We start from the raw sequence: 20,965 nt of genomic DNA, 5'->3' as shown, positions 1-20,965 counted from the left end.
AGGACTGGGTGTGGTTGCTCAAGCCTGTAATCCCAGCACTTTGGGAATCTGAGGCAGGCAGATCACTTGAGGTCAGGAGTTCAAGACCAGCCTGGCCAACTTGGTGAAACCCCATCTCTACTAAAAATACAAAAATTAGCGGGGCATGGTGGCACAGACCTATAGTTCCAGCTGCTTGGGAGGCTGAGGCATGAGAATTCCTTGAACCTGGGGAGGCAGAGGTTGCAGTGAGCTGCGACTGTGCTACTGCACTCCAGCCTGGGCGACAGAGTGAGACTCTGTCTCAAAAAAAAAAAAAAAAAAAAAAAAGGAGCAAATATATTTCTCCAAGGAAGAATTTGTTGACTGCAGTGTCAGCTCCTGCCTCAGCGCTTCCCCTCTGCTGCTGACCTGTTCTACATACTTTAGACTTGCCTAGCCAGACTGCACTATTATGCAAACAAATTTCTTGAGATAACTCTCTCCATCCTTGTGTAGATGTATTCTACTGGTTGTTTCTCTGGTAGAATCTAGACTCATAGAACTGTTAAGATTGTATTGTATTAAATTTCATTTAAATCTAATATTTTATGGTATGTTCCATAAACTATAATTTTTAACCTTATTCCATATACTAAATAATTTCTTTTTAATTTACTTTATTATTTTCTACAAAGTATTTCATGTTTGGTTTGGGGATCAAATAAGTATTAGCATATGAATAAATTTACTGATGTCTTCATTGCATCAAAAATTGACAAAATTGCTCTCATGCCCTAATACTTGAAATTGTTGGCCAGGTGTGGTGGCTCACACCTGTAATCCCAGCACTTTGGAAGGCTGAGGCAGATGGATCACTTGAGGTCAGGAGTTCGAGACCAGCCTGGCCAACATGGTGAAACCCCGTCTCCACTAAAAATACCAAAAATTAGCTGGACGTGGTGGCAGGCGCCTGTAATCCCAGCTACTTGGGAGGCTCAGGCAGGAGAATCACTTGAACCCAGGAGGCAGAGGTTGCAGTGAGCTGAGATCGTGCCACTGCACTCCAGCCTGGGTGACAGAAGGAGACTCCACCTCAAAATACATAAATAAATTGTTGCCTTTTTTTTTTTAAAGAAAAAGCGATTGCTTTGTTTTCATAATTTTCCAGTTTTGTTTGTGAACAATGTGTTTCCGACTGGTCTTTGCAAGCACTCGTTTCTATCGGTTTTTTGTTTTTGTTTTTTTGAGACAGTTTCCCTCTTGTTGCCCAGGCTGGAGTGCAATGGTGCAATTTCGGCTCACTGCAACCTCTGCCTCCCGGGTTCAAGCAATTCTCCTGCCTCAGCCTCCCGAGTAGCTGGCATTACAGGCACGCGCCACCGTGCCCTGCTAATTTTTGTATTTTTAGTAGAGACGGGGGTTTCACCATGTTGGCCAGGCTGGTCTCGAACTCCTGACCTCGTGATCCGCCAGCCTCGGCTTCCCAAAGTGCTGGGATTACAGCCGTGAGCCACCGCGCCCTGTTTATATCTTTATATTTTAAGTTGTTGGGGAGGAAGGTCCCAACTTCTAAAGGATTTTAAAACTGAAAGTCCTGTATCCCACAAACCCCTCAGCCCTGTTCATGCTATTAGCTTCCTTCCTAATAGACGGGTATAACACCAGTTACTTTACAGGTTTCTTCTTTTTCTTTTCTTTTTTTTTAAGACAGAGTCTTGCTCTGACACCCAGGTTGGAGTGCAGTGGTACAATCTCGGCTCACTGCACTCACCGCCTCCACAGGTTCAAGCGGATTCTCGTGCCTCAGACAGTCAAGTAGCTGGGACTACAAGCGCACACCACCATACCTGGCTAATTTCTGTATTTTTAGTAGAGTCAGGGTTTTGCCATGTTGGCCAGGCTGGTCTCGAACTCCTGGCCTCAAGCAATCCGCCTGCCTCAGCCTCCCAAGGTGCTGGGATTACAGGTGTGAGCCACTGCGCCCGGCCACATTGCAAGTTTAAAAGATTCCTGGCAATGTCAAGCACTCGAACCTTCCAAAACTAGCCACTAGCCACATGTGGCTACCAGGCCTTCAAATTTTGGCTATTGCGACTCACAAGCTGAATTTTTTATTTTACTTAATTTTTAAATTTAAATTGTTATTTTATTTTTTGAGACAGAGTCTCGCTTTGTTGCCCAGGCTGGAATGCAGTGGCACAATCTCGGCTTACCGCAACCTTCGCCTCCCGGGTTCAAGGATTCCCCTGCCTCAGCTTCCCGAGTAACTGGGACTACAGGCGCACACCACCATGACCGGCTAATTTTTTTGTATTTTTGGTGAAGACGGGGTTTCACTATGTTGGCCAGGCTGGTCTTGAACTCCTTGACCACGTGAGCCACCGCGCCCAGCTAAATTTAAAAACTGATACTTGATTCAGCTTTTGGAAAACTTTTAAGTATGATTGGAATAACAGAATATGTGAATCTACATTTTCAACTGTAAATTTAATAAACTCGACCAGCCCGGGCAACAGTGAAACCCATCTCTACCGAAAAAAAAATAATAATAATAAATTTAATTAATTAACTGGCAGTGGTGCTGCGCACCTGTGGTCCCAGCTACTTGGGAGGCTGAGATGGGAGAATCGCTTCAGCCCAGGAGGTTGAAGCTGCAGTGAGCTGAGACTGAGCCACTGCACTTCAGGATGGGTGACAGAGAGACCCTGTCTCAAAAAAAATTTTTTTTCAATAAAATCTAAACGTAGATATTTCTGATGAAAATTGAGTATCCCAACAGAGACTTGCTGGAAGGACAAAATATATCACATTTTTAAGACACTGTACGGTAAATAAGGAACGTATGTCTCATTAGTAATTTGATTATTGAAATAACATTTTGAAAATCCCGCACTAAAACGTTAACACTGATTTCACCAGTTTCTTCGTACTTTTTGTGGCTACTGCAAAATTTAAAGTTATGTGTGTGGCTGCATTATATTCCGAGCGGACAAGCCCGACCTGGCAAGGCCTGGCAAATAGTAAAAGCCACCAAAATGGTGGCATATGAGCTGCATGATAGGAACGAGAATGATATTCCTTTGTGAAGATCAGCAATACTTGACATCAAGTAGGTCTTCAAAACACAGGACTACCTAATGCTGAGAATTACTCCTCCCGATTACACAGTGTCGCATTTGTTTTTGTGAGCGCCTTAAGTTCCTTTTCCGACAAGAAAGGCTGGCAGACAGTTCTGATAGGATGAAGGAATGGAGCACTTGGGGCTTGCCTAGGCTGTAAGGTGAAGTTTTAGAATTGTCACTTGGGACTCGGTCCCACGCCCAGAAAACGCAAACAGTCCCACGTTTCCACACTGGCCACGCCAGTCCGCGACCCACGGCGGCTCCCAAGGCTGCGCCGACCTAGGCGCCCACACCCGCGACCTTCCCCGGAAGCGTTTCCATTTCATTCCCTCAAGTCCGCAAGGCGCCGGGTGGGTCCCGAGCGCCCGACTCAGCCATAAAGGCGGCCCCGGGAAAACGCTCTAGGAAGCGGGTAGGGGTCCAGGCCCACGCTGCCCGGCGTCCGCAGGCCAGGGGCAGGGGCAGAGGCAGGGACGGGGCAGGAACAAGGGAAGGTGGCGGCGGGCGGAGGCGAGGCCCAGGCGCCGGGGCCCGCGGGCAGAGGCCGCAGACGGATCCACGCCCCTCGTGCCTCCTGGAGCGGGGCTGATGACGAACACAGGGCGCGACGGACGCACACACCGCCCCGCGCTCGCACGACGGTGCGTGCAAGGAGGCGGGAGGGAGCCTCGGGCTGTCACCGGCGCAATCAGCGTCCCGCCTCCTCCGCTCCCTGCGCTCCCGCCACCTCGGCAACTCCGCGCCCGCCTCCCGCCTCCGTCGGAAGCCTCCGCCGCAGTAAGGCTCCCGGTCTCGCTGCTGTCTCTTTAAATGGTGGGGCTACGAGCCGCCCCTGCAGCTGCTCCCTGGGTGGCCCCGCGCGCCGCTTTTGAGGGGCGAACCAAGATGGCGGCGGTTTTGGCTGTGTGAGGAAAACGGAAGAGACGGCGGCGGAGGGAAACCGACTCCCACTAGTCCGGGTCGCTTGGGCGGCCGGGGGCCCTCAGAGTCTCCCGGGCAGTGGTAGCAGTTGCAGCAGGATCAGGCGCCTGTCGGCTTCTGACGTTTAAAACAGGGGGAGCGGAAGGGAGCCACTGGCCGCGGTGGCAGGGCCAGGTATAAGGAAGGAAAATATGGCGGCGGCGGCGGCGGCCTGAGGAGGCGGCGGCGGCGCGGGAAGCTGCTTCGCGGAGATCATGGCGGAGGCGGGAGCAGGGCAGTGACGGGAGCCCCGAGTTCCTAGCGCTGCGGGGCGGGAGGCTACGAAGCGCTGCGCGGCCCCCTCGGGGCTGCCGGGCGCCGGGCTCGCCGGGCCTGGACAATAGCGCCGGGGAGCCGGAGGCGAGGAAAGGCGGCGGCCCAGAGCTCGGTCCCTGGAGCGGGCCATGCAGGCGGCGGCGCGGCCCCGCGGCGCCCAGCGGCGGCAGTGAGGCCGGGGAGCCCTCCGCTCGCGGGCGCCCTCACGCCTCGCCCCTCGCCTCTCCAGGGCCCCTTTCCTGGGCGTCTGCTGGCGGGGCCCCCGCCCCGGTTCCCGGGCGGCACGATGACCGACACCCGGCGGCGGGTGAAGGTGTACACGCTCAACGAGGACCGGCAGTGGGACGACCGGGGCACCGGGCATGTGTCGTCTGGCTACGTGGAGCGGCTGAAGGGCATGTCCCTGCTTGTCAGGGCTGAGAGCGACGGTAAGTGAAGCCCCTCGCGGCGGGACCCTCGCAGCCCCCACGGCCCTGGGCCGCCTCCCTGGTTCTTGCGGGGCACGGCGCTCGCTCCACGAGAACAGAGGGACGGCTGGGGAGGGCAGCCACCTCGGGGGAGGACGGTCCCCAGGTACCCCAGTCCTGCGGGAGCTCCCCGGAGAGCGCTTGAAATGTTTCCTTTCTCTGAGTGCCTGGTGGCATTTTGGGTACGAGGAGGGCCAAGCGTGTTTGAGCTGTGCCGCCCTGGAGTGTGGAGAGGTCGAGGACCTGAGATAGGGAGTCCGGAGCGTGCTGTTCTTTTGCACTAGAGTGACCTTGAGAAAGACACTGATTAATCCGATCTTCTGCCTTAGTTCACCCATCTGTAAAGCAGGCATGAAACTTTGCTTGCAGCTAAGAAAGTTCTTGGACCTTTCACACTTTGAAGAACGTTTTGCTGTGCTTTTTTTGTTTTTCTTTTTAAACATCTTTTTGCTACATGTTTCTGATCGTGTTGAAGCTTGGCAACACTGTATCTGGCAACTCTACACTAAGAGAAAACGCTTTCCCTTGCGAAGATTTTTGTTCACCAGTGTTGGTTGTCTTTTTTATAGTAATGCAGAATTTTGTGTGTAGCTCACTATATAAACATCTTGCAAATTTGGAATCATATGAGCTTTTTTTGATTGCTTAAATGGGTGTTCATAATTTGGTTAACAGGTGCAGAGAAGTTGGCAGATAATTTTTAAAACCTTTCGGATCTTCCCTAGTGTTTATGCTTCACAAATTTTGAAACAGCCCTCAAGGTTCAAAGACTAAGTTGTTTGAAACTAAGTGTTTCACGTTTTTTCTTTTTTCCACATGTGCTGTTTCATATTTTAAAAGACTTATTCTCTGTAGGGATTGCCACTGTTTTTGGCGATATACAGTGAATTTCACTTAAAATACTCAAGTGGGGTAAAACTATTCTCAAATTGTTACTTCCAAACGTGAAAGTAAGTTATCTTCCACTTCTCTTTGTACATTAGTTTGTATTTTATAGTTGCTAACGATGCCAGTTTATTATGATTGTAGCGATTCTGTATCTGAATTATTGCAAACTAATTTCAAGGAATTTTCTTCAATTGGACTCTCCCCAGAACTCCAATTCCATGAAAAACCAACAAGACTAGCCCTTCTGTAATTGAAGACTCTGGGAATATTGACGTTCTATTTAAATTGAAAGTGGTAATCTGGAGTATATTGCCCACAGGTTATAAGGTTACCCAAAGTAACTTAAATCTGGAGATAAATTATTTTCTTTTGGGGGCATTTAAAACTTTTTGAATGTTGGGTGTATTTTTCTGGGCCTGAGTTACTGGCTTCTTAAAATACAATTTGAATGTCAAGTGTTAGTGTAATTTTGTATGTGACTCACATAATAACCTACTCTAGATCTTTCACACATTTGGAAAACTTTACATAGTATGTTGGAAGATACGGGCTTTTTGTATCAGCTTCTTATGAGATGAAAGTATCTGTAGATTTCTTTTTAATTTTTTACGTTCAAAAAAATAAAAACAGGATTTTGCCCTGTTGCCAAGGCTGGTCTCAAACTCCTGACCTCACGCAGTCCACCCGCCTCGGCCTCCCGGAGTATTAGGATTACAGGCATGACCCCCATCCCAGCTGAAAGCATATGTAGATTTGAGATCAATTTATTGAAATCCATATTAAAAATAATACATATAACCTTCACATCATGTGTTTAATTTGATTCATTATACAAAAAATCCTTTAAGATATTTTTAAGTATAAAAGTTTAATGTCGTACTATCAGAAGTATGCTTTTCTGCATAATTAATATAAGCAATTTTTTTCCGTGTATATATTATTATAGTATATATAATAGTATATATAACTATAGTATATATAATAGATAGTATATATAACTATAGTATATATAATATATAGTATATATAACTATAGTATGTATAATATATAGTACATATAACTATAGTATGTATAATATATAGCATATATAGTTATAGTATATATAATATATAGTATATATAACTATAGTATATATAATATATAGTATATATAACTAGTGTATATAATATATAGTATATATAACTATAGTATATATAATAGTATATGTAACTATAGTATATATAATATATAGTATATATAATTATAGTATATATAATATATAGTATATATAATTATAGTATATATAATATACTATATATAATTACAGTATATATACTATATAGTATATATAATATGTATAGATTTTTTTTTTTTTGAGATTGGGTTTTGCTCTTGTCTCCCAGGCTGGAGTGCAATGGCACGATCGTGGCTCATTGCAACCTCCATCTCCTGAGTTCAAGCAATTCTCCTACCTCAGCTTCCTTAGTAGCTGGGACTATAGGCATGTGCCACTATGCCTGGCTAATTTTTTTGTATTTTTAGTAGAGACGGGGTTTCAACATTTTGGCCAGTCTGGTCTCGAACTCTGTACCTCAGGTGATCCACCCGCCTCGGCCTCCCAAAGTGCTAGGATTACAGGCGTGAGCCACTGTGCCGAACCTCCATTTATATTTTTACCATTTTGGAAATAGCCACAAATCTCTCTTCCTCCATTTTGCAGGTTGGAGGTTAAATGACTAAAACAAAATGAGTTTAATTTTTATCTAGCAGGGAGAGCTTAACTAAATTAGTGATGTGCCCTTGTAAATTTAGGCTGTAAGGAAAACTGAATGCAAAGAATGGACTTAGGCTGGGTGCGGTGGCTCACGCCTATAATCCCAGCACTTTGGGAGGCCCAGGCCGATGGATTGTGTGGGCTCGGGAGTTCAAGACCAGCCTGGGCAACATGGCAAAACCCCATCTCTACAAAACATACAAACATTAGCTGGTGCGGTGGCACGGGCCTGTAGTCCTATCTGCTCTGGAGGCTGAGGTGGGAGGGTCACTTGAGCCTAGGAGGTGGAGGCCGCAGTGAGCTGTGATCATGCCACTGCACTGGGTGACAGAGGGAGACCCCGTCACACACAAACACACATACACACACACCATGGACTTAGAAAAAGTTCCAGGATACTTGTGAAATACTGTCAGTAATCTTTAGTCGATGATTAACATTTCTTCTAACATCTAAATAGGGATAATAAGTCAAAATTTACCGAGTACCTACTATGTGCCAAACTCTTTTAGCAATTTTCTTATATTGACTTACATAATTCTTAACCACAGTGTCTGATTTAATGCTATTAGCCATATTAAACTCACATGTTACTGTCTACTTGCATTTGCTGCTTTATTAGCCTGAAGGTTTATTTCAAAGAAAATGAAAATTACTTTTAGCCTAAAGATATTTTCGGCCGGGCACGGTGGCTCATGCCTGTAATCCCATCACTTAGGGAGGCCAAGGCGGGCAGATCACAAGGTCAGGAGATCGAGACCATCCTGGCTAATATGGTGAAACCCTGTCTCTACTAAAAACATACAAAAATGTAGCCAGGTGTGGTGGCGGGCGCCTGTAGTCCCAGCTGCTTAGGAGGCTGAGGCAGGAGAATGGTGTGAACACAGGAGGCGGAGCTTGCAGTGAGCCAAGATCAGCGCCACTGCACTCCAGTCTGGGTGACAAAGCGAGACTCCGTCTCAAAAAAAAAAATTTTTTTTCAATTATAGTTTATCTACAAGCTTTACATGAATGTTTTTGTGTTGACTGCCAGTTGGGGTCAGCCATTATTGTGTGCTTGCTCCATTCTCCATCATAGGATAATTGATATTTTCTTTTTGTTGTCATGAGCAAAATGGAAAGTATTTCTGATTTTCCATAAATTGAGTCATTTGTCCAATAGAAACTTAAAATTATTGCGCTTTTCCATACTTGGGCTAGACCTAGTCATTATTGTGTTGAAGTTTTTCTTTTCTAAATTACTTGTAGCTTTTCCCCAAAAAAACGTTTGATTTTCAGATTATTTCTTTAAAACAAAATAAATATTTGATTCTTAACACTTTTCAAGTATTTTATTGTCTGTAAAATTAAGTTTTTGTGATGTGTTAATCATCCACCTTAGAAATAGGCTATCAGCTAATTTGGTGGTCAGTGCTAGAGATAGCGTGATAGGGGCTTTTGCATACCTGTGAAATAAATGGTGTGTGTGTGTTTTTTTTTTTTTTTTTTAGACAGAATCTCTGTCATCCTGGCTGGAGTGCAGTAGCATGATCTCGGCTCACTGCAACCTCCACCTTCCAGGTTCAAGGGATTCTCATGCTTCAAGCCTCAAGCCTGGAATTACAGGCGTCCGCCATCATGCATGGCTAATTTTTGTGTTTTTAGTAGGGACAGGGTTTCACCATGTTGGCCAGGCTGGTCTTGAACTGCTGACCTCAGGTGATCTGCCCTCCTCAGCCTCCCAAAGTGCTGGGATTACAGGCGTGAGCCATCACACCCAGCCGCGTTTCTTTTTTTTGATAAGTTCTCTCAGAAAGGATGACAACATGTCCAAAGTCATTCATCTATTAAGATAGTATGAGTTGGGATTCAAATTCAGGCAATTCATTTTAAACTGTATACACTACTTAGTAATGACAAAGCGTTTGGGAATTTTATAATGTATGTAGTGTTAGCATGGGTATAGAAAGGCTGGGTAGTTTTAAAATTTTCTCATTATTGGGTCTATATTTGTGGACAGGGAAGCTATAATGATGCTATCTCAACTGTAGGCTCAGTTCTTGTTAGGGGAGCTTATATGCTCGTCTAAAAATCACAGAAGGGAATTTCTAAATGGAAGTACTTGTGGCCTTCATGTTACAGAGCAGATCTGTCTTGGTAAGTACTGTATGCCTTCCCTTCCAAAACTGAGTAACTTGGCACTCAACCTACCTTGCTTTAGAGGAAAAGGGATGTCCCACTAAGCTTCTGGGCCCATTTCTTGGATTGCATCTTTATCCAGTAGGTTTCTGCTGGCAAAATAGGTTGTAAGAACACATCCCTTTCGTTTTTTGTTTTCTTTTTTTCTTTTTCTTTTTTTTTTTTTTTGAGTCAGTGTTTTGCTCTTGTCACTTAGGCCGGAGTGCAATGGCACAATCTCGGCTCACTGCAACCTCCGTTTCCCGGGTTCAAGCGATTCTGCTGCCTCAGCCTTACGAGTAGCTGGGATTACAGGTGCCTGCCACCACGCCTGGTGAATTTCTGTGTTTTTAGTAGAGACGAGGTTTCACCGTGTTGGCCAGGCCGATCTCGAACTCCTGACCTCAGGTGAGCCACCGCACCCTGCTCTTTTTCTTTTCTTTTTTTTTTTTTTTTTTAATTTTTAAGAGCTCTGTTGCCCATGCTGTAGTGCAGTGGCAGGATCATAGCTCACTGTAACCTCAAACTTCTGGGCTCAGTTGATCTTCCCGCCTAGCTAGGATTACAGGTGCACACCACTGCGCCTGGGTAATTAAAAAAATTTTTTTTTTTTTTTTTTTTTTTTTAAGAGGTGGAAGGGGGTGGGTCTTACTTTGTCGCCCAGGCTGGTCTCGAACTCCTGGGCTCAGGCATGAGCCACCATGCCTGGCCCAATTTTTGAATTTTTTCAAAGGTTCTCACTGTGTTGCCCAGAATGGTCTCGATCTCCAGATGTGAAGTGATCTTTCCCACTTGGCCGCCTAAAGTGCTGGGATTACACCGCACCTGGCCCATGCTTTTCTTTAATGAAGATAGATTACCTTATTTCTCTCAGTTTTTGTGATAGCCGTATACCTGCAAAGTTCCATCTTCCATTTCAGATTATTTTGTTTTTATTTTTAATTCTTTCAGTGTATGCTGTGTCTGTTAACTTGAAGTAAGGATAATAATTTCATACCTTGTGCTTTCCCTTTGTGGTCAAATCATTATACTACTTTTCTTTCGTTTTTTCTTCAACTTTTATTTTAAATTCCCGGGTACGTGTGCAGGTTTGTTACATAGGTAAATGTGTGCCATGGTGGTTTGCTGCACAGATCAACCCATCACCTAGGTATTAAGCCCAGCATCCATTAGCTATTCTTCCTGATACTCTCTCCCTCTGCCCCTTTGTACTACTTTTCACCATTATGATTTTTACCATATCCACCTGCCAGTTTTACAGTTGATAAATGCAAGGCTAGGGAACAAAGTGAGACCCCCATCTCTACAAAATAAAAATTTCTAAATTAGCCATGTGTGGTGTTAAACACCTGTAGTCCCGGCTGCTTGGGGCTGAGGCAGGAGGATTGCTTGAGCCCAGAGGTCGAGGCTACAGTGAGCTGTGACTGAGCCACTACTCCAGCCTGGCTGATGAAGCAAGACCCTGTCTCAAAAAAAAAAAATGTAGCTCGGGCACAGTGGCCCACATCTGTGATCCTAGCACTTTGGGAAGCCAAGGTGGGGGAGGATTGCTCAAGGCCAGAAGTTCGATACCTGCCTGGGCAACATAGCAAGACCCTGTCTCCACAAAAAGTTAGAAAATTAGCTGGGCATGTGGCACATACTTGTAGTCTTAGCTACTCAGGAGGCTGAAGCCAGAGAATTGCTTGAGCCCAGGAGTTTGAGGCTGCCATGAACTTTGGTCGTGCTACTGCACTCCAGCCTGGGTGACAGAATGAGACCCTATTTCTAAAAACAAAAAATTTAAAAAAGAAAGAAATGTAAGGGAGTTGGAATTCCTCCACACACTGAAGAGTGTCTTTGGCCATAATCATATTTGTGCTCCTTATTATGAAGTACTTGCCAAGGCATCCAGAATAGTGTGCTTACATTGAGTTTTTACCTTGAATTTTATAAAGTATTCTTTACATTTCAAAATAGTTTTATCTGTTCTCTGACTCATATCTTACAGTTAAACAGGTTAAATTCTCACTGTTACTTGAGGCATGAAGAAAATGAGACATGGAGAAATGTTTTTGTTCAAGGCAGCAGTGCTAGCGAATGGTAAAACTGGGATTCTGTGCTGTTTCTGCCTCTTGATAGAACTCCATGTTCGTTGTAGGTGGGTCTGCCTCTATCCCTACTGTGATTAGAAAAGGAGGTCAGAACACTTAGGGTGGAAAAGCTTTTGGGGGTAAGAGCTGTGAGAGAAATGAACAGATCAGTCAGTAGTATAGAATCTTGTATATGCCAAGCATTCTGTATATTTATCAAGAAGAGCTCAGTGTCGGTACAAGGGGAAGTATTTCACTTTGGAAAGTTTGTTTATTTAGAGACAAGGTCTTGCTGTCACCCAGGCTGGAGTGCAGTGCCACGATCATAGCTCACTGCAGCCTCAAACTCTTAGGCTCAAGTAATCCTACCTTAGCCTCCCAAGTAGCTGGGACTATAGACACATGCCACCATGCACAGCTGATTTATTTTTAAATTTTTTCAGGGGAGGTGGGATCTTAACTGTGTTACCCAGACTAGTCTTGAATTTCCGGCCTCAAGCAATGCTCCTACCTCACCCTCCTGAGTAGCCAGGATTATAGCTGTGAGCTACCACACCTGGCCCATTTTAGTTTTTAAATGCCACTATGTAATGAGGCATTTAAATTTTTTTTGGAAAAATCAGGAAAGAAGGACTTGGAGCACATACCTGTTATGGGTTTAAAGCATACTTTAGTCTCAGCCGGGTGCGGTGGCTCATGCCTGTAGTCCCAGCACTTTGGGAGGCCGAGACGGGCAGATCACGAGGTCAAGAGATACAGACCATCCTGGCTAACACGGTGAAACGCCATCTCTACTAAAAATACCAAAAAAAAAAAAATTAGCCGGGCTTGGTGGCGGGAGCCTGTAGTCCCAGCTACTCAGGAGGCTGAGGCAGGAGAATGGCGTGAACCTGGGAGGCGGAGCTTGCAGTGAGCCAAGATCACGCCACTGCACTCCAGCCTGGGCAACAGAGCGAGATTCCGTCTCAAAAAAAAAAAAAAAAGCACACTTTAGTCTCCCACCTACATAAGATTTTGGGCCCCATTGACTTTTTTTTTTTTGAGGCAGGATCTCACTCTTTTGTCCAGGCTGGAGTGCAGTGATCAGGGCTTACTGCAGCCTTGACCACCAGACTCAGGTAATCCTCTCACCTCAGTGTCCCAAGTAGCTGGGACCACAGGTGTACACCACCATACCTGGCTAATTTTTTCTATTATTTTTGTAGAGATGGGGTCACCTTATGTTGCCCAGGCTGGCATTAACTCATTTTTGATGGTGCATTATCTCTACTAATGAAGCATAGTACATAAGTCCCTGCCTTAAGCCTTGAATATTGATAAGGACAATATACTCTAGAAGCTGATGGATTGAGCTGCTTGCTTAGGAGTGACAAGGGTGTAGCTCTTCATTCTGAAATCCTTCAGTATTTATCCAAATCAGGGCTGTGGTGAAGACCAAAGTTACTTAAACCCAAACCCAAACACTCCCATATTACTTCCCTGCTACCTGAGTCTAGTTGGTTGATAGTGAAGATAAAACCATAAAAATTACAGGAATTCTCTATACTATCTCGTTTCTTCAGTGAGAGGAAGTTAAATCTTCTAAACAAGTGAATTTTCCAGATGAATAAAAGCTGTGTACCAGAAGGTGTTTTTTGGGTTTTTTTGTTTTTAAATTTTAGAGACAGGGTCTCGGTCTTTCACCCAGGCTGGAGCGCAGTGGCGTGATCATAGCTCATCGCAGCATCAACATTCTGGGTTCAAGCAGTCGTCCTGCCTCAGCTTCCCAAGTAGCTGGTACTACAGGCACATACCACCATGTCCAGCTAATTTTTGCACTTTTTGTAGAGACAGGGTTTGCCATGTTGCCCGGGCTGGTCTTGAGCTGGTCTCCAATTCTTGGCCTCCAGTGATCCACCCACCTCAGCTTTCCAAAGTGCTGGGATTACAGTAATGAGCCACGATGCCTGGCCTACCATAAGTTTTAAAAGTCAGTAATTTTTTTATGGAATGTTGACTAAATGTGTACTGGAATGTTTTTCCTAAACAGTAAATGAATATATTGGTTAACCTCTTATTCGTAATGTGTTTATGGGTCATTATTAATGCTTGGTGTTTATGGGTCATTATTAATACTCATTTTCCTGCTATAGAACAGTACAGTGTTACCAGTGAAATGACTGTATGATGATGCCCTAAAAAAACAAGTATTGAGGCCAGGCGCGATGGCTCAGCTTGTAATCCCAAGCACTTTGGAAAGCCGAGGCAGGCAGATCATGAGGTCAGGAGATCTAGAACATCTTGGCCAATATGGTGAAACCCCGTCTCTATTAAAAATACAAAAATTAGCTGGGCGTGGTGGTGTGCGCCTGTAGTCCCAGCCACTCCGGAGGCTGAGTCAGGAGAATCACTTGAACCCGGGAGGCGGAGGTTGCAGTGAGCCGAGATCGTGCCACCGCACTCCAGCCTGACAAGAGCGAAACTCCGTCTCAAAGAAAAGTATTGAGTGCTGGTTATGTACTACATATTGGGGCAGGCACTTGAATAAAAAATTTCAGTTAATGCTAATGGCAACCCTGTGAGGTAGGTATTATTTTTTTCTTAACTATAAATCTTGTTGTATTAACTTGCACCCGGCAAGAAATCTATAATTTTTATGCAAAACCTTTCCTTTTAAAAATATTTGCTGAGTTCTCTGTAATGTAGACTTTGTTAGAAGGATACCTCACTCTGTACTACCAGCCATCTTTATCTCCAATCCCCAGAGGTGTAGTGTTGTGTTGTGTTTTGGTGGTAGCACCCTACAAGAAAGGGCCTCACATTTCATTTTATAGGAAGAACCAAGATATGAAGCAGGGAGGGAACTTTTTTTTTTGAGATGGAGTCTCACTCTGTCACCCAGGTTGGAGTGCAGTGGTGCGATCTCGGCTCACTGCAACCTCTGCCTCCCGGGTTCAAGCGATTCTCCTGCCTCAGCTTCCCGAGTAGCTGGGTTTACAGGCACGCACCACCATGCCCAGCTAATTTTTGTATTTTTAGTAGAGATGAGATTTCACCATGTTGGCCAGGCTGGTCTTGAACTCCTGACCTTGTGATCCGCCCGCCTTGGCCTTTCTTATATTTTTTCTTGCTATTGGAATGTGACAGTTTCTACCTGCAGTTGTCTTGGTGATGTTCTGAGTCGCATTTCTCCTTTTGACATTGTTTTCCCATTTCCTAACTGTAAACACCTCTATTATCAGTATATTTGGGACATCAATTAATGTCAGGATACACAGATCTCATTTAAAAGTAGTGTAGTATTCCACTGTACTTATTCACACAGTAGCTTGTTGGTGGCACAGTGTAGCATTCCTCAAACTTTTGTTCTCAGGATACCTTTAGCCTCTTTTTTTTGTTTGTTTTGTTTTCATTTTTATATTTTATTTTGTTTTTTTCAGACAGGGTCTTGCTCTGTCGCCCAGGTTGGAGTGCAGTGGTGTGATCAGAGGTCACTGCAGCCTCAACCTCCTGGCCTCAAGCAATCCTCCTACCCCAGCCTCCCAAGAGGCTGGAACTATGGGCCTGTACCACCATGCCTGGCAAATTTTTATTTTTTGTAGAGATAGAGGTCTCAGCTGGGCGTGGTGGCTCACACCTGTAATCCCAGCACTTTGGGAGGCCAGGTCAGGCAGATCATGAGGTCAAGAGATCAAGACCATCCTGGCCAACATGGTGAAACCCCGTCTCTACTAAAAAAAAAAAAAATACAAAAATTAGCTGGGCTTCTTTTTTTTTTTTTTTTTTGAGTTGGAGCCTCACTCTGTCGCCCAGGCTGGATGGAGTGCAGTGGTGCGATCTCGGCTCACTGCAAGCTCTGCCTCTCGGGTTCATGCAATTCTCCTGCCTCAGCCTCCTGAGTGGCTGGGACTACAGGCGCCCACCACCACGCCCGGCTAATTTTTTGTATTTTTAGTAGAGACGGGGTTTCACCGTGTTAGCCAGGATGGTCTCGATCTCCTGACCTCGTGATCCGCCTGCCTCTGCCTCCCAAAGTGCTGGGATTACAGGCATGAGCCACCGCGCCCGGCCAAAAAAATTAGCCAGGCTTAAGTGATCCTCCCATAGCAGACTCCCAAGTACCTGGGGTCATTGGCGCGTGCCACCACGCCTAGCTAGATACCTTTATACTCTTAAATTGAGGATTCCCCAGATGTTCATTTGGATTGTATTTATCAATATTTACCATATTAGAAATTAAAACAGACTTTAGGAAAAAAATCACTTAAAAATAATGTTTTAAGTTAGCATGTTAACAAAATATCATTAAGAAAAAATAACTTTTCTAAAATAAGAGTTTAATGAGAAGAGTGTCTTTTTTTTTTTCTTTGAGACAGAGTCTCACTGTCAATTAGGCTGGAGTGCGGTGGCACAATCTTGGCTTACTGCAACCTCTGCCTCCCAGGTTCAAGCAATTCTCCTGCTTCAGCCTCCCTAGTAGCTGGAATTACAGGCATGCACCACCACACCCAGCTAATTTTTATATTTTTAGTAGAGACGGGGTTTCACCATGTTGGCCAGGCTGGTCTCGAATTCCTGACATCAAGTGATTCGCCTACCTCGGCCTCCTGAAGTGCTGTGATTACAGGTGTGAGCCACCATGCCTGGCCTACTTTTACAAATTGCAACATCTGGCCTAATTTTTAAAAAACCAGAAAGATTCTCATCTGCTTCTGCATTCAGTCTTTGGCAGTATCAGTGTAGACTCTGAGAGAATTAATGGTGGAAAAGGCATGTAACCTTGTAGGATCATTTTGAAAATAATCTTGACTTTGCAGGCCCCATAGTGTCCTCAGATCACATTTTGGGAACGGCTGGTATAGATTGTTTTTGGTTTGTTGCCATTACAGACTCTGCTAATGAAATCTGTATCCATATACCTTGGCACTTATCTGAGGGTATAGGGTAATTTCCTAGAAGAATGGTTGGCCCAAAGAGTAGTATGTGTTTAAAAGTTGGGTAGGTGAAGATGATTCAATTTTCAGTCTTGGTACTGGTAAATGAGTATTAAGGACGCCTTATTTTTTTGAGAAAGTCCAAGTGCACATATCAATTAGTAGACATTAGAACTTGTTAGGAATGATAGATTCCACAGTGGCAGATCTAATTGTACTGATGCATTCCGCTTAGCTTGAGCACTCTCTTGATTTTCATTTTTCTCTGTTTCCTTTCTCATTCTTTCTCAAGTCTCAATATTGGAGTTTTCTTGAATTGGAGTGTAGGATTTCCTTTCCTTGGTCTTTGTGACAATGTCTGTCTCAGATGTGTGGGAAAGGTATCTCGTGTGTGTGTGTGTAAATAAAAGATTGGGAGATAAGGGCATCTGTTTCATTGGAGAGGATAGATGTGTTTCTCAAATGAGTTGGGGTGAATGGGGTCTGTCTTGAGTGTGTGCTTCAGTTATTGAGTTCCACTAGACATAACTGTTATCATAAACATGTGTTGCTCTTAGAACCTTCTCTGCCTCCCTCTTAATGTTGCTGAGGTCTCCTGCTAAGGATCATCATTTCTCGCCTGTCATCTCTGCTACCATGTTATTTAATAAATTCCTCTCCTAAAGTTGAGCTCTATATCCCCATTCATACCCATACCTTAGTAGGATAGAATTACTGTGCCTAATACCGTAGCTATAGCAACAAAATACAAACAAACTTGTTGGGGGGAAGGATTGTGTTAATTGATATTAACACTGAACTGGATCTGTTATAGTTGATTGGTTTAGTGTTTATAACTTGGCTCAATAAAACCTATTAGGTGATGGAGGGAAACCTAATAGACTAGGAATAAACCTAGTATTGTGTCTTTTATTTATTGTCTTACTGAGCCCTCAAGTTGAAAGACTTTCCGGTGTTCTAGCCTCTACAGCCTACTTATCTCTTTGGGAATATGGTATTGGGGATCAGAGCTGGACTTCCTAGACCAAAACTGTGTGATATGGCTGAAAAGAGAGTTTCAGGGGATACTTCCCTCTAATATCCTGAATAGTCCAGAAAAACATTTCCCAACACTAGAAGCTTCTAGTGTGTCCTGTTTTAGCCAGAACTTTGGAAGGAAGTACGTCAAACCTTTTTTCCCCCCCTTTCTTATTATCCTGATGCTGTAAACACTACTAAGAGAGTTTTGAAGAAAATGTAAAAGAGACTGGTACTTGAGAAATAATTGCTATTAGGGATTAGGTGGCTGACAATGTCATACCACTGCACTGCCGTGTTTTTTGTTTTAGTGACTGTAAAAATCAGGCGTGTGTTTCTTGAAAGCACAACTTGAATAACAACCTCAATCCCCTGTGCTATGTGTTTCTGACTTCTTAAACTTAAAAAAACTTTTGAATTGCAGTATAATACATCAAAAAGGTACACAAATCATAAGTATTCAATTTGATGAATTTTCAAAAAATAACCAGCACACCATTGAAAAAACAACATAACCACTACTCTGGAAGCCTACTTCATGTTCCTCCCCAGTCACTATCCTACCCAGAGAAAACTGCTAGCCTAATGATAGGTTAATTTTGCCACTTTGTGAGCTTTGTGTAAATGGAATTCTGTGGTTTATACCTTTGTCTCCGCTGTCTTTTACTCAGGTTTGTAAAATATCTGTTGTGTTTACTCTTTGATTCATATATTAACATTGTTCGCGGTATCCATTGTATGAATATTTATACTTTACAGTTTACCTTTTTGTGTGTGTTTGTTTTGTTTTGTTTTTTTGGGACTGGGTCTTGCTCTGTTGCCTAGGCTGGAGTGCAGTGGCATGATCTTGGCTCACTGCAACCTGCATTTCCAAGTCTTAGGCAATCCTCCCACCTCTGCCTCCTGAGCAGCTGGGACTACAGGCGTGCGCTGCCACACTTGGCTAATTTTTAAAATTTTTTTATAGAGACAAGGTCTCACTATATTGCCTAGGCTGCACTCAGCCTGTTTTTTTGTTTTTTTTTTTTTAACAGTATTTACATACTATATAATTCACCAATTCAAAATGTACAATTCATTGTTTTTTAGTATAATCACAGGTTTGCAACCATCACCACAATCTAATTTTAGAACATTTTGTCTCCTCTGAAAAAAATCATGTGCCCATTAGCAATCACTACCCCCTTTCACTTCCTCCCAGCCCTAAACAACCACTAATCTATTTTCTGTCTCTAAATTTACCTGTCTGGACTGGGAACGGTGGCTCACACCTGTAATCCCAGCACTTTGGGAGGCCAAGGCAGGCGTATCACTTGAGGTCAGGAGTTTGAGACCAGCCTGGCCAACGTGGTAAAACCCAGTCTCTACTAAAAATACAAAAATTAGTTGGGCATGGTGGTACGTGCCTGTAGTCCCAGCTACTCAGGTGGCTGAGGCAGGAGAATTGCTTGAACCCAGGAGGCAGAGGCTGCAGTGAGCTCAGATCATGCCACTGCACTCCAGCCTGGGCGACAGAGAGACTGTCTAAAAAAAAAACATACATACACACACACACACACACACACACACACACACACACACACACACACACACTATCTATCTGGACATGTGGTATTTTGTGATGGGCTTCTTTAATTTCATACGTTTTCAAGGTTTATACGTATTGTAATGTGTTAGGTTTTCATTACTCTGTGTAGCTGAGTATATGCCACATTGAATTTATCTGTTCATTTTTTGCTGTTGTAAATAATCTTGCTGTGAATATAAATGTACAAGTTTTTGTCTGGGCATGTATTCATTTCTCTTGGATATATACCGAGGAGGGAAATTGCAAGGTAACTGCTTAACTTTTGAAGGAACTGCCAAACTTTTCCAAAATTGATGCCTGATTTTATATTCCCAGAAGCAATGTATGAAGCTTCCCATTTCTCTACAGCCTTGTCACCGCTTGTTATTGTCTTGTCTTTGATTGTAGACATTCTAGTGGGTACTAAAGGGTATCTCATTTGTGGTTTCGGTTTTTGTTTTCATTTGAGACAGAGTCTCTGTCGTCCAGGCTGGAGTGCAGTGGTGCAATCCTGGCTCACCGCAACCTCCACCTCCCAGGTTAAAGTGATTCTCCTGCCTCAGCCTCCTGAGTAGCTGGGTTTAAAGACATGCACAACCATGCCCAGCTAATTTTTTGTGTGTCTTTAGTAGAGATGGGGTTTCACCATTTTGGCCAGGCTGGTCTCGAACTCCTGACCTCAAGTGATCCACCTGCCTCAGCCTCCCAAAGTGCTGGTATTATAGGCGTGAGCCACCGTGCCTGGCCCTTATTTGTGGTTTTGATTTGCATTTCCTTAATGACTAATGCTGAGCATCTTTTCATATGCTTACTAGTTTTTTGTATATCCGTTTTGGATACATTTCTATTCAAATTCATTGCCCACATTTTAATATTGAGTTGTAAGAATCCTTTATATATTCTGGATACAAGTCCTTTACCAGATACATGCTTTCCAAATCTTTTCTCTCATTCTGTGGGCTTTCTTTTTACTTGATGGTATTGTTTGCAGCACAAACAAGTTTTTAATTGTGATGCCCAATTTTTTCTTTTATATAGGTTGTACTTTTGTGCAGTTTAACTTGTAGAGAAGTGTTTCCTAGTTGGGTCCTATGCCATTAGAGATCTTGCATCTTCTGAAATATAATTTGATAAAGTAATGCAATTCTTTCACTCTATTTTACTTTTGTAATTTTATGGAGATAGATTGTGTCTGAGAATATGAGTTCTATTTCAAAGTAGGTTTTTGTGTGTCTTTAGTAGAGACGGGGGTTTCACCATGTTGGCCAGGCTGGTCTCGAACTGCTGACCTCAAGTGACCCACCTGACTGCCGAGGCAGGCAGATTATCTGAGGTTGGGAATTCAAGACCAGCCTGACCAACATAGAGAAACCCTGTCTCTACTAAAAATACAAAATTAGCCAGGCATGGTGGCACATGCCCAGCTACTCAGGAGGCTGAGGCAGGACAATCACTTGAACCCAGGAGGCAGAGGTTGTGGTGAGCCGGGATTGCACCATTACATTCCAGCCTGGGCAACAAGAGTGAAACTCCGTCTCAAAAAAAAAAAAAGGTAATATTGATCCATAATGTACTTTATACACTTTATGATTTCCGTGGAGAATAATAGAATGCAATTTTTATTCTAGTAATTAAAATAATGAAAGACTACAAAGATAGTTGGAGATTTTTATACTTTTTTTAAAATTTTATATTAAAAATATATAGTATGGGGTCTCAACATCATGTATATTAGACCAGGCTAGCCTCAAGCAATCCTCCCATCTCTACCTCCCAAAGTGCTGGGATTACAGGCATGAGCCACTGCACCCT

General features: G+C 43.8%; 1 protein-coding gene across 5 annotated transcripts in view; it reads left to right on the top strand.

The window, feature by feature from the left end:
* The first annotated feature begins 3,669 nt into the window (after positions 1 to 3,669).
* The window catches only part of PPP4R3A (protein phosphatase 4 regulatory subunit 3A), a 52,021-nt gene continuing 34,725 nt past the window's right edge, over positions 3,670 to 20,965 (top strand). For 2 of the 5 annotated variants that reach the window (XM_055361248.2, XM_004055577.5), the window contains exons 1-2: positions 3,720 to 4,178; positions 4,549 to 4,747. In XM_055361248.2, the coding sequence (XP_055217223.2) occupies positions 4,606 to 4,747 (142 nt within the window). In that variant the 5' untranslated portion in view covers positions 3,720 to 4,178; positions 4,549 to 4,605. Of the gene's footprint in view, positions 4,748 to 20,965 lie in introns of all 5 variants that reach the window. The other 3 variants (XM_055361249.2, XM_055361247.2, XM_055361245.2) reach the window with 3 other exon arrangements.

Source organism: Gorilla gorilla, chromosome 15, assembly GCF_029281585.2.
Source record: "Gorilla gorilla gorilla isolate KB3781 chromosome 15, NHGRI_mGorGor1-v2.1_pri, whole genome shotgun sequence".
NCBI classification, from domain to species: Eukaryota; Metazoa; Chordata; class Mammalia; order Primates; family Hominidae; genus Gorilla; species Gorilla gorilla.
The sequence above is the reverse complement of the archived record's forward strand: the minus strand, read 5'-3'. Positions and strand labels throughout refer to the sequence as shown.